Source organism: Atractosteus spatula, chromosome 11 (assembly GCF_055471065.1).
Source record: "Atractosteus spatula isolate fAtrSpa1 chromosome 11, fAtrSpa1.hap1, whole genome shotgun sequence".
In the NCBI taxonomy this organism is placed as follows: domain Eukaryota; kingdom Metazoa; phylum Chordata; class Actinopteri; order Semionotiformes; family Lepisosteidae; genus Atractosteus; species Atractosteus spatula.
Window position 1 is genome coordinate 44,963,676 of NC_142716.1, and position 12,557 is coordinate 44,976,232.

General features: G+C 44.7%; 1 protein-coding gene across 2 annotated transcripts in view; it reads right to left on the bottom strand.

Annotated features, from left to right (window-relative positions):
* The window catches only part of sdk2b (sidekick cell adhesion molecule 2b), a 221,668-nt gene that overhangs the window by 48,406 nt on the left and 160,705 nt on the right, over nt 1–12,557 (bottom strand). For both annotated transcript variants that reach the window (XM_088927387.1, XM_088927388.1), the window contains 2 exons: nt 6,399–6,532; nt 144–255 (listed from right to left, as the gene is read on the bottom strand). In XM_088927387.1, the coding sequence (XP_088783513.1) occupies nt 144–255; nt 6,399–6,532 (246 nt within the window). The remainder of the gene's footprint in view (nt 1–143; nt 256–6,398; nt 6,533–12,557) is intronic.

The window sequence follows — 12,557 nt, forward strand, 5'->3', positions numbered from 1 at the left end:
GGCAGCGCAGAACTGAACTCACCCCGCAGTTAATAAGTGTTTTGCTACAGGTGTTGCTGATATCCTGCAGAGGAGCAGGGTTGACAGCCCAGTATTTGACTGTTCATTCTCTCAGTTAGGTTCTGGTGGGCGGGTGTCCTGACCTGGCATTGGCGACGCACTCCATGGTCACCTCGGAGGTCCCCGAGATCACGCTGGTGTTTCGTGGGGGGATGATGATGGTGGGGGCGATGGGGTCTGCGGGACCCCCCACATCTGTGCAGAGAGAGAGAGAGAAAGAAAGGAAAAAACAGATCAAGCTCAGAAAGCTCAGAAACTGCAGGACCCAGCCGAACAGAAAGGCTGAAGCCCAATACCCAGAGTGAGCAATTCCAAAACTATGCTGCTGCTTCACAGACATCCTCTGACACACCCTGGCCAGACAGCCTCCAGCTTAACGTACCGCACTAACGACTCTGAATAAGATCGCAATCCCTGCTGCAGCTCTGCTTTGTGGTTCAATCTTCCACTTTTTAACTCCTGCATGACGCGGGAAGGCACTCCACCCTCTCTTACAGCAAAACGTTCCTGGAATTTCATTTAAGAGTAAATCCTCTTTCACTGCTCCATTTTTACTTTCAGTCAGTGTGACGGGCCAAGTTCTTATACACCGTGAAATGGGTTTCGGAGGCAATCTGTTGAAAATGACACGTGGTTTGTGGTTTAAAAAGCACTGACACAATTCAGCTTGGCTTGTGATCATCTAAGAATAAGACAAGAGTAATGACACAGCATGAGCCAGATGATGTTAAGCAACACTGAAAGCCCACTGTACTTCAAATATTTTTCAGTTTTTTGGATCCTAAATGGTGATTTCTCCCACGCCCCTATCAGTACTATACTCCAGGGCAAAATGAAAAGCACACCTACATGCGCGGGAGCAGATTGTAAATGCCTGTTATTCCTCCCTTGCAGGACGTGCGCTGTTAGCCAGCAGGGGGAGCTATTGCTTCTCAGCCCACTCCATGGCTGCCCAAGGAAACCTGTTGCTTCTCCCGTTGAAAGCTGTAATTTTCCACGCAGTTAATAAAAGAATAAACTGCGATCTCAGAAACACAAGGACCCTGTACATGTTGCGAATACAGGAAAAGGTTTTAAACATGAAGAATCACAGATCAGTAAGATGTAGTACTAGGCCTCTTTAAAAAATGAAAAGACCGAATGATCTGCCAAAAGAAACCCGTGTAATAATGGGATAAAACATGAGAGAGGAAATACTTTTTTTAAATCTACATTCCAATCAGAGTAGTTTAGTGGTATAGGGATTGGAAGAAGGAATGAAAGTCTCTGAGTCATGTTGCATGCACCTGTTGCAAAAACGTACAGTATATATTATGAATATAATCCTATTTATCCATCCATTCTCTAATCCCTTTATCCAATACAGGATCACAGGGGAGCCACAGCCTAGCACGCACTGGCCACAAATCAGAATACACCCTGGATGGGACGCCAGTTACCCCTGCCACATAATCTTGGAATATATATATAATTAAATTACACTAAAGTTATGTAGCTTCATATTTGGTTTCATAATGTAACTACTTTTCTGGACATATTCCAGACGATCATGCAAATTGGACCCTCCATTTACAGAATAATCACATCCCTACATCATCATTAAACAGCAGGCCCTGCTGCAGGTTAAGTTACTGTACCGATGTCTTTTTCTTCTGCCGTGTAGAAGGAGGGGTCTAGAGGAGGGGTGTCATAAATATTCACGGCAGGCGCTAGTCCTGTGCGGGAGATGCAGTCGCCTCGTACACACACTCGCACAGTGTCCCTTGCTTCGTCGGCCACTCTGCCAGGAGCACTGGCCCCTGCTCAGCGCCCCCTGCAGGCCATCTAGGCAGGACAAGCTGTGCTTCCACATCCTTCAGCTAGACGCTCTGAATATCTACAGGCCCTGGATAGTCTTAAGCCCACAGATGCTTAGCGCCTGTCCAGTGCTATCTGCCTGCCTGATGGAGCTCTTTCAGTCCTTAAGCCTGTTCCAGTGAAGGAATCCCCTGTAAGAACACAAATGAGAGGAGGCCCTCCTCTCTAGCCCCTGAGGTAGTTAGAAGTTAATTGATCCAAAGATTTCATCCAGTCGATTCTTGAAAGAAACCAGGGTAATGGCTTCGACTGCATGACTCGGTAGCTTGTTCCATACTCCTCCAGCTCTTGGGGTAAGGAAATGGCTCTAATTCTTGGCTTTTAATGCACCTCCACATACAGTACCTTCCACTTGTGACCTCTGGTTCATTTTTTCACTGTTCCTTCAGAACAGAAGAAACCCCCCCAAAATCAGTGATCGCTTTGAATTCCCCTGCCATGGGAGCCTGGCTTTCTGTAATTCACTCCTCAGTGTGGCTTGGACCTGGGAGGAGCCTGAGAAAAAGTCACCGAACCCTAGCAGGGTGTGAGCTGCACACACCACACCTACAGCTCTCTCGCTGTTACTCTGTTCAGAATCTCCTGCACCTTTGGTCGCTGTACTGTAGCACATTCCAGTGTACTGCTAAGAGCATTGAGCTACAGCCTCTAATTTTGGGAAATAAATTCTTACTTTTCCATTTTTGTACTTTAGATGTAGTATAATTTAATTCTCTGGCTACATCTGGTATAGTTAACAGAATTCTCAGACATCCCGAAATCTAAAGTGACATTATATTAAATCTGTTTTATCTGTGACAAGAGAATATGATAATATTTGGGAAATGGCCTACAGATTTAAATTATCTATAACCAGTGGAAATTGTACCTTAAGACTGGGAGTTTCTTAATGTTCAGACAGGGAGCCACTGCTGCTGAGGTGTCTGAAGGTTATTTAACGTTTTTCTGAGTCTCTTTTTAAAAAAAAAAGCATTCAGTGTGAAATATGTTCTGCACAAAATCAGACTTGGTGACTCTGTATACAGACCACCTGCCCCGCTGACGCAGGTAGGCCCAGTGTTACACTTCCCTCCCCCTGCGGAGTGGGAACTCTGCTGGCATGAGCAAGAGGCAGCACTACAGAAAATGCAGGGGCTTGTATCTTAATCAGCGTTCAGCAGACACTAAAGCATCTGGTATCACCCTCTTGTCAGTTACTTATCAAGATTAATAGACTGCGCAGGAATTATGGATGAATTTTATTAAGATGCTCCACCCTTGGCATAATGGAAACCTAGCCCTGGAATCTGATTGTAGCAGTCATGTCAACTAGACTGATGCCCAGTAGGGAGAGAGAGGCTGAGCTGGCAGATATTCCCATCATGCCCTTCTCTCTCTTACAGCCACATCACCCTGCAGCTCACAACTGGTAAGCTCCATCAAACTCAGCAGGTGTGAGCCTGGTCAGTACCTGGATGGGAGACCCCCTCCGAAAATCTAAGGTTGCTGCTGGAAGAGGTGTTAGTGGGATCAGTAGGGGGCGCTCATCCTGCAGACTGAGTGGGTCCTAATGCCCAGCGTAGTGGCAGGAACACTATATTATAAATAGGCACTGTCCTTGTCCTGGATGACACATAAAATCGAGGTCCTGACTCTCTGTGATCACAGAAATGTAAGGAATTATTATTACCGTGTCACTCGTCTCAAGTCCTCCGTCTCCCATCTACCTCGAACACAGCAGAGGTCACACTGTCTGCCTGCTCAAAACCGCTGAGAGGGAACCCGAGGCAATGAGGGGTGTTCGGTGATAACGACAATCCATAACCTGCCCTTGAGTAAATGTCCGAAGGGAAGGAATTTTGACAGGGTGTGAACACTCCGTATAATGTTCATGAGAAACTCCAGGCGCAAGCAGAGTTCTCATCTCCGTTCCGAGGTGAACTCCAAGTGAATAAAGAAGCCAAAGCAGAAGAGGAATCTCCTCAATGAAATCTAGGTAGTGGATAAGGAGGCGGGAGCCTGTGGGCGAATACGCATGCACCGAGCTGGCTAACACTCTCATGTTGAAAGCAGATCTCTTGACCTCTGCTGCTCACATGCCCAGCTGTTCTCGGCATCTTCCCCACACTTCCGCTGGCAGCATCCTGGCATGGGGCCTCTCATAAATATCCCGCTGACATGGCAGGATACCAGTGTGCAAGAGGTGAGAGGGAGGTTACAGGCCCTTCAGTACAGCCGATGGGAATCACATATCACTGCATTTGTACACGCTGCATGCTGGCTGCCCTACACTTATCACTGTCAGAAGGGCACGGCCACTGGGACTGGCCCAGCTGGCCAACAATGGAGCTCCAGCAATGCATTCAACCACAGTGCTTTAATTAAAAACCACTTTGTTCCAAACAGTTCAAGAACTAGTGGTTTTGTGCAGAAAGACATAAAGAGAAAGAGACCAGTGTTAAATTAGTTTCCCTCTAATTCTGCCTGTAGTCAAATCCATACCAATGCAACACAAATTTGACACTGGCAGTTTGTTTTTAATCCAAATGGACCTTGAGTCTTTCCTGTGCACAGATCTCCTTGCTTTTTCATATACTAGTCACATAACGATTTCAGTCAATAACAGACACTATTTTAAATTATTGCCCAGGCCACTGCTGGTCTAGTACCATGCTTGGTACTGCGATTAAAAGAAGGCAACAGCTGGGACCAAACTAGTTGTTATATAGAAACTGAGCCACTTAGACACAATAAACATCCATTTGGGCTAACCTTCTCTCAGACAGCACACAGGGCTTAATGTACTGGATGACTTGTATGGATAGAGTTATTTCATTACTCTTAATGCTACCAAATCGCCTTGGTTCAGGGTTAGAATGCACATCTACGAGCAGCACTATCTGTGTGTTGCAGAATCCGTTGCGTTCAAAGCTCTTTGAAAAAGAACTGCTCTATTTTTATGTTAGGAAGAACATGACCAGGACAAAAACATTTGCCTGACAGCCCAGCTTGAGAATCGTCCCGAGTTTCCCCAACATTCTGGTCTAGGACCTGGTGTGTGTGTGTGTGTGTGTGTGTGTGTGTGTGTGTGTGTGTGTTAGTGGGGAAGGCTTTTTGTGAGTCTCCCTGTCTGGACAGACGACGCTAACCTGAACAAATAGCTTCCAGCGAACGAAACTACAAGGGATTCAATTATCTTCAAGCAAATCAGAGGTGTCCTGGTCTAATGAATGGCCTTGCAGAGAGCAGTGTTCTGCTCTGCCCGGCCAAAACGCTGAGCGGGAGACACCAGAGGACTCACCTTGAGAGGGGTTATGGAGAAGTGCACTGTATTAAAAGGCCATTTGAGTAAGCAGATACTTCTCCCCCCCCCGCCACCCTCCCAAGCTCTTATACTGGAAAAACACCTGCGTGCAATCAGGCCTTTCTGTCCACTGAGGCTGAATAAATCCCAGAACTGTGAATCAACATGTCAGGGCTGGGGAGCTCGGAGATGGACTGTAGATTACACTGGGGCTGCAGCTTCTCCTGACTGCTGATGATCACGGGGGAGGGGTGAGAGGAGAAGGGGGCTTCATTTATCTTCTCTGGATTTCTCATCTTAAAATAGCGTTGTGCTGTTGGGTTGATGGGGGTTAGTGGGGGGTTGAAGATCCAATTGAGTGGTACGAATCTAAAAAATTTTGTGAAACAGCTGCGGCCCTCAAGTCTGACAGACCCCCAAAGTGCTTTTGAGGGGGCTTATTTCTCCACTTGTAATCGCTGCAGTGGCCGGTCTTGCTGGTAATGACTACACAGCTGTAGACTGTTAAATAACAAAAGAGCTGAGAAGTTCTTCACACCGACCAGCAAGGTAATTGATAAGGGAGGTGTGTGTGTTCTGTAGCCAGCTGCCTCACTTAGTGAATCCTTATCTGGGCCACGAAATGCTTAAGAGGCACGTGTTGGAAAGATCTAAGACCACATTAAAAGGAAATGCTGTTCAAATAGGTCTAGCCTGAGCAAATGAAGTACAAGCTGTTGATGCAGCCTATTTCTTCTGTACAATTTTGTGTAAGTGAATTATGCCTAAGAAATTCCTTGTTTCTAAAAGTAACAGTTAGTCTCTGACAACTGATTCCCTCTCTCACATACTGACCCATTCCACACATTGGCATGTTCTGCTTCATGTAATGAAAAATGACGAACAATTTCTCAACAGTAAAATGCCGGCACGTTTAGGAAATTCACGCTGGACGTTTAACGCTGTTAAAATGAACATTGCCTTTGGACTTGCCATTGGGAAGAGAATGGAAATTCACGCTGACAACAAAATATGCAAAAGTAAAAGAGGATCGACCTTCAGTTTGATAAACAAAAGTGACTGCTTGTGAAGACGATGAAGATGACCTGATAGTATAATATGAAAACCACAACTTTCCCACATTGATCCTTTGTGTTCCAGTAAAGATTGTTCTAGAAGAGTGTGTGTGTGCTGTCGGTGTGGTAACTTTGGGACTCACTGTCCACGGAGAGGGTGATTGGCTGGCTAGTTTTGTTCTCTCCATTCTTGTCATTGACAGCCTGAACGTAGTATCGACCGGCGTCTGGTGCCACGGTGGACAGGATGACCAGGGTGTTGTCCAGAGTGATGGCTCTAAAGAGAACAGGAGAGGTCAAAGGTCAAGGTGGGTTTGGCATCTGACATTGCTTTTGTGCAGAAAACATTCCATAATAAAACAACAACAATGAAAAACTGAAATTTTAACTTCCCAGAACAACTGATTCTGAAGTTCTGATGAACACATCTCTGAGAGTCTAAAGGAGCTCATTAGATGTCCATTCACTCTAGATTCTAGCAATGCTAAATTCCAGATCTTCTGCAGGTCAGTAGGTCATACTGTATATTGACACATCATTTATGTTTCCTAGAGCAAACAAAATTTTAGGATATATGGTTAAAGGTGTAGAATTTAAATTGAGGGATGCTATATTACAATAGCATAATGCACCAATATGGTCTCATTTAGAATACTGTACACAGTTTTGCTCTGGAATTAGTCCAAGGAAGAGCAAAAATGTCTGAAGACAGACAGAACGCGAGGAGGCCTGAAACAAGCATTCAGAATCCTCAAAGGCATTGAGCAAGTTAACCTAATAGACTTCAGAATGAAGAGTGAAACATAAATCAGAGGACACAGGTAGAAACTATGCAGTATGCATTTAAATGACGAACTTCTTTACCCAAAAGGTTGTGGGAATATGAACAAGCCCTGCTGTTAATGCTGATATCCTGGCTCACTGGATCAAACGGGTACTTACTACTCCACGAGCTATATGAGCCGTTTGTTATTGTTTTATCAAAAGAAAGCTCACGCCAATTGAGCTACCGTATTCATCCAATTTACTTATTCCAAAATAAATTAGATGAAGCCCCGGTCTCACCGGTACTGTTCTCCAGCACAGCCTAACGGGGGCAGCAGTGAGTTGCATGTTAATATCAGAGGCCGCCTGTGTTTACAATCAATCTGTTGATATTTGGAGTGCGTGTTTATCTGTTTGGGAATTTGAATGCATGTTCCATGCAGTTGCCCCAACCTTTTTCGTCAGCTCCTCTGGGAAACAAATGCAAATTTGAAACAACTCAGCCTGCTAATAGAAAATCAATCTTCCGACAATGGCTCAGCAGGCTGCATTATCCTGAAATGAGAGTTACAGTACAGCTTACATAAGAACCTAAGAAAGCTGCAAACAAGAAGTAGTCAATCCACCTATTGTCCTCTATTGGTTGCTAGATGTTCATTGATGCAAGGATTTCATCCAGCCAGTTTTTGAAGGTTCCTGATGAATCGCCTGCGACAACTGCGGTCCATGTGGGTCCTAATGCTCCAGTATAGTGACAGGGACACTATACTGTAAACAGGCGCCGTCTTTCGGATCAGACGTAAAACCGAGGTCCTGACTCTCTGTGGTCATTAAAAATCCCAGGGCGTAAAGAGTAGGGGTGTAACCCCGGCGTCCTGGCCAAATTTCCCATTGGCCCTTACCAATCATGGCCTCCTAATAATCCCCCTCTATGAATTGGTTTCATCACTCTGCTCTCCTCCCCACTGAGAGCTGGTGTGTGGTGAGAATTCTGGTAACACTATGGCTGCCGTCACTTCATCCAGGTGGGGCTGCACATTGGTGGTGGTGGAGGGGAGTCCCCATTACGTGTAAAGCGCTTTGAGTGGAGTGTCCAGAAAAGTGCTATATAAGTGTAAGCAATTATTATTATTATTATTACAACTTGACCTTGTCACGCCAGCGCCGCTGCATCACAGCTGGGCGTGACGCGGTCGAGGGGCCGGCGGCCACGCCTGCGTCCCGCCCTGGTCGCTGAGGGGACAGCATACACAGAGCACCTGGCTGTAGTGAGACGTCACTTACTGCCAGGTGCTCTCGGCGGGTACTTAAATATTTTAACCCTGACTGGTCTCTCCTTAACGTTGTGTGAAGGAGAAACAGAGTTATTTCACCTCCGAGCAGTAGCTCGGCGCTTCCCAGTTAGAGTTTTCTGTTCCTGTTTCCTGACTCGCCTGGACTCCGCCTGGGAACCCTTTTCGCGGCTGTGTGGTCCAGGGCTCCTCCAGGCTGCTGGGTGTGGAAGAGAGGTCGGGACCCCACTTCGGACACGGAATCGCTAGACGCCTCTGTCAGGCGCTGTCTCTGGCTCGCCTCTCTAAATCTGACCTGCTGGCGTGTGCTAGCCTGCTCTCTACAGGAGACCCCCGGAGAGCACCTGACCCGGCCAGCTCCAGTCTGGCGTGCCCTCTGGGCAACTACCCTGACCAGCCTTTCTTCAGTTTAAAATGCACATTTTTACAGTATATCCTAGCATTTCGTGGTCTCATTTAATTGCCTCTTTTTGTTTTCCAGTGGAGGAACAATGATGAGTCAATAAAAACCCTTAAGTTGCTTTCATAGGTTGCTTTCTCTAGCACACTGCCACCCATCTGTTATTCATAGAGGGCACGACCTGCCTGTATTACTTTACACTTGACTATGTTAAATTTCATTCGCCAGGTGTCTGCCCAGTATTGAATAGAGTCTGCATTTCCTTTTCCACTTCTTTTGTGCTTGCCACCCCTCTTACCATCCATTTAGTGTCATCTTAGCATTAAATGAATGCTACACACACACTACAGGATCTATCAGGAACCACCGCACTGCAATTTTCTGTCATTTGCTTTGTGACTGGAGAAAAAATAACCCTTTTACAAAGCCACCTCTGTAATAATCCCGTGGTTCAATGTGAGGGCAATGCAGCAACTTTAAGTAATTTAAACACCAATGCTTAATACGGCTTGATTTATCAAAGATTAGTAGCTGCTTATTGGTCATTACTGCTGTAATTGTGAGAGATTAAGTACCAGTATTTGGATAATAAGACCTTCCACACTGCATTCTGTAGCCTTTTTCCCCATTGAAAAGGAAGAAAATAAATTTGCTCTGCAGATGCAACCCTACCACTATATGAATAAATGCCTACTTGTTAGTTTTAATTCCATTATAGGGTCAGTTTTGTAACTGTTCCATTATTGCCATTTTATTGTTTCCTTACTGTATGTATATGTACTGAACAATAAATATACTGTACATAAATGCAGATTTGCAGATCTTACTGCATGCATATACTATACCTATACACATACTATATGCATATATGAAATCACTTTAAAAATTGTAAACTATTAGTTATTCTTTAATGTAAACGTACTACTTTACTATTAACTATGAACTGAGAGGAATATTTGTCCTTTTATTCTCCTGAGACAAAAAAAATACAAGTACACATTTTACCCACATGTGTGTTTTTGAGTGTTCCTCTGCACAGATGACGTATGCATACAGTATATGAGAGTACTGTATATGAAAGTGACTGAGGTTCCCCATCTTTAAATCACACTGCACCAACACCCCTGGTCATTGAACGAGGGAGTGTGCTCTGGGAATATGGAAACATACTATATAGAGATATGTTTCATTTAGCACCGCAAATGACCTGCCTTCTACATTTCATAATCTTTCAGCAGCTCCTGCAGAAACGGTTTCTTCAATGCTCCTGTGTCTGGAATGCTTTATCTTATGAGCACCATAAATAATTAATGATACATCCACAAATATGACATATAGGACACGCAGATAAATAATAGATTTGCTTCGTGAACAGACGCCGGTGGTGGAGGCTGTCGATGTTTGGACGGTAAATTAATCCCTGACGATTCTTAAGACCTGCCAAAAATAGGCTACACCATTTATTTCCTCTCCATTTACACCAACCATAATTGCTAATGAGCTGTGCTGCTAACAGGATACTTAAAATTCCCCATCTCTGCCAGCGTGGCCAGGCCCTGTGTGCTCACAGTAACCCTCTGTAAGCCTACTTGTACAGATGCCCTGCAAATCTTGGCAGGTCAGGCTTATCAAACTGAACCCTGTGCTACCCTACAGCGAGACTAGCCTGACTGCAGCAACCGTTACTTGGCAATCTGAAAATCTGCCAGGTCTACAGCAACCTCAGGAGTGTATATTTTAGAAACTTGCAACAGAGTCTAGTATTTTTTTTTAAGTGTCATCTAAAGAAAAAAAAAAAGCCGTCCATGATATGGCTCATTGCATGCCAAGAACACTGAGTCAGTCTGGCTGGGGCAGCTGTTCCTGAACTGGGAGACTGGGTTTCAATAAAGCACTGCAGGCTTCAGAGTAAATGACTGATGTACAATGACATGACCATAAGCCACCAGAGCTTGGTGCCCCCTTTGCAGAGAGGTGCTTGAGCACAGCTCCCACACTTGAAGGAGGATGGCTCTGCAGTACTGTAGAGGAGAAGGAGAGGGAAGGGTGTAATGATATTCAGAGCGAACTGTAAAAACAACCGTCTCCACGTCTCTTCCTCTCACAGTGGAGTGCGCCCAGCCTAGTGCGGCGATGGAGAATTACCACTAATGACTTTTAAACATGGTCCAATATGTGTCAGGATTTGTCAACCCAGGGAGCTGAGAAATTGCCAGAGTCAGAGGGTGAGATATTGACCTGGTGGGGAGGATTAGCAAAAGCAGAGCTGCTCCCTCTGAGCTGCTTCTCGTGGAAGGCTGTGTGCCCCTGAACGCTGACGATAAGAAACCACATTAATCCAATGGAGGAGGAACACTTCTGACACGTGGCCATGCTGAAGCCCGGTAAGAAGGGGAGAACGAAGTGGGAATAGGAGACGAGGGCTTGGATCAGGAAACATTTGAACTCAACTCAGGTCTGTTACTGATTCCCACCCCTGCAAATCCTATGTCTCTCCCTTTCTCTCCCACACTTTAACAACAGAAGGGCTGGGCCTTGCTATGAGCTCCTAAATGGGCTCTTTTTGATAATAAATCCCTTGGATTGGTGGTGTTTTGAAGAATTTATCTTGAACACTTTTAGAAAAGGATGCAGAAGGATGGTTATCTTTACTTGATCAGGGGGGTTTCCGTGAGGTTGCTTCAATGAGTGCCTCGGGCAGCAGAATTAATATCCAATAGGGCAAAATGAACCCTGACTGCATTACTCAGTTTATCAGTTTTAATTCCATTGCTGAATTCAGTACAGTTCTCATAGGCTCTGAGTGATCATCTCCATTATTCAATGAGAAACTGTGATTCAATTCCTGCTCTGGAACAGGAATAATAGGTTTCCACAGAACCTTGGCAGAAAAAGTATATTTGAGCTGAAACAAGCAAAAAGAATACATTTGTTCTCCACCTAGGACTTGTCTCTAACGATATGTTGTTAACATTCATGGAAATGAGCTTAGTAAAGTACAGCCATCTTTTAACTTTTCTTTGCAACTGTAATTTTTATCACGAGCTGTAGTGGCACACAGACAATACTCTCAGAACTGTAACCATGTTTCATAAAGCTAAATGTTTAGCTAAACACTAAGCCATAGTGCTGTCAGACAGTGGAGTCTTCTAGTCCTGGTCCTGGGGAATGTGAAGTATACTGTAGCTAAGAAGATTAAGAAGGCTATGAACCAGCACGGCCTCTAAGGGAAGGAGACTGGCCAATCAAGTGACAAGAACATAAAGGTACAGTTTGTGTGTTAATTGAACATGTGAAGAAATGTCAATTGTTGTAAGATAAGGTCACTTAAGTAGGAAAGCCTCCAATAGCTCAGAGCTCCTCGAGTCAAGGCAGAAAACCACAGAACATCCAAATGAACTAAACAAACAGGACACAAGTTGAAACCAAGTGCTCAGCTCTTAACCAGCAGAGTCAATGCAGAACACAAGAGTGGAAATCTGATCCACAGTCGCGGTTCAATGCAAATCTGCTTATAGAAGCAACTTTGAGGGAAAACTTTGCTAGCATTTATTACATACACCATTAGGTTAAAGAAAAAAACACACACAACGAAAGGTTTTCAATTGTAATCAGATTCAGTAATGGAAGAGTAATAGCTGAAATAACTTTTATTCCCACTTGCTCTCTGAGCTTGGAGAATAACAATGAGCTCCATCTAGTCTGAACATTGCTTCTGGACTTTCAAATCATCAACAACCAAGCACTAGAAAATATCAAGGAAATATCAAGACTAATTGCGGCCGTTTGTTCATTAGTTTTTCAACACCTCTCTCACAGCAAATCTCGACTGTATGACGTGACCT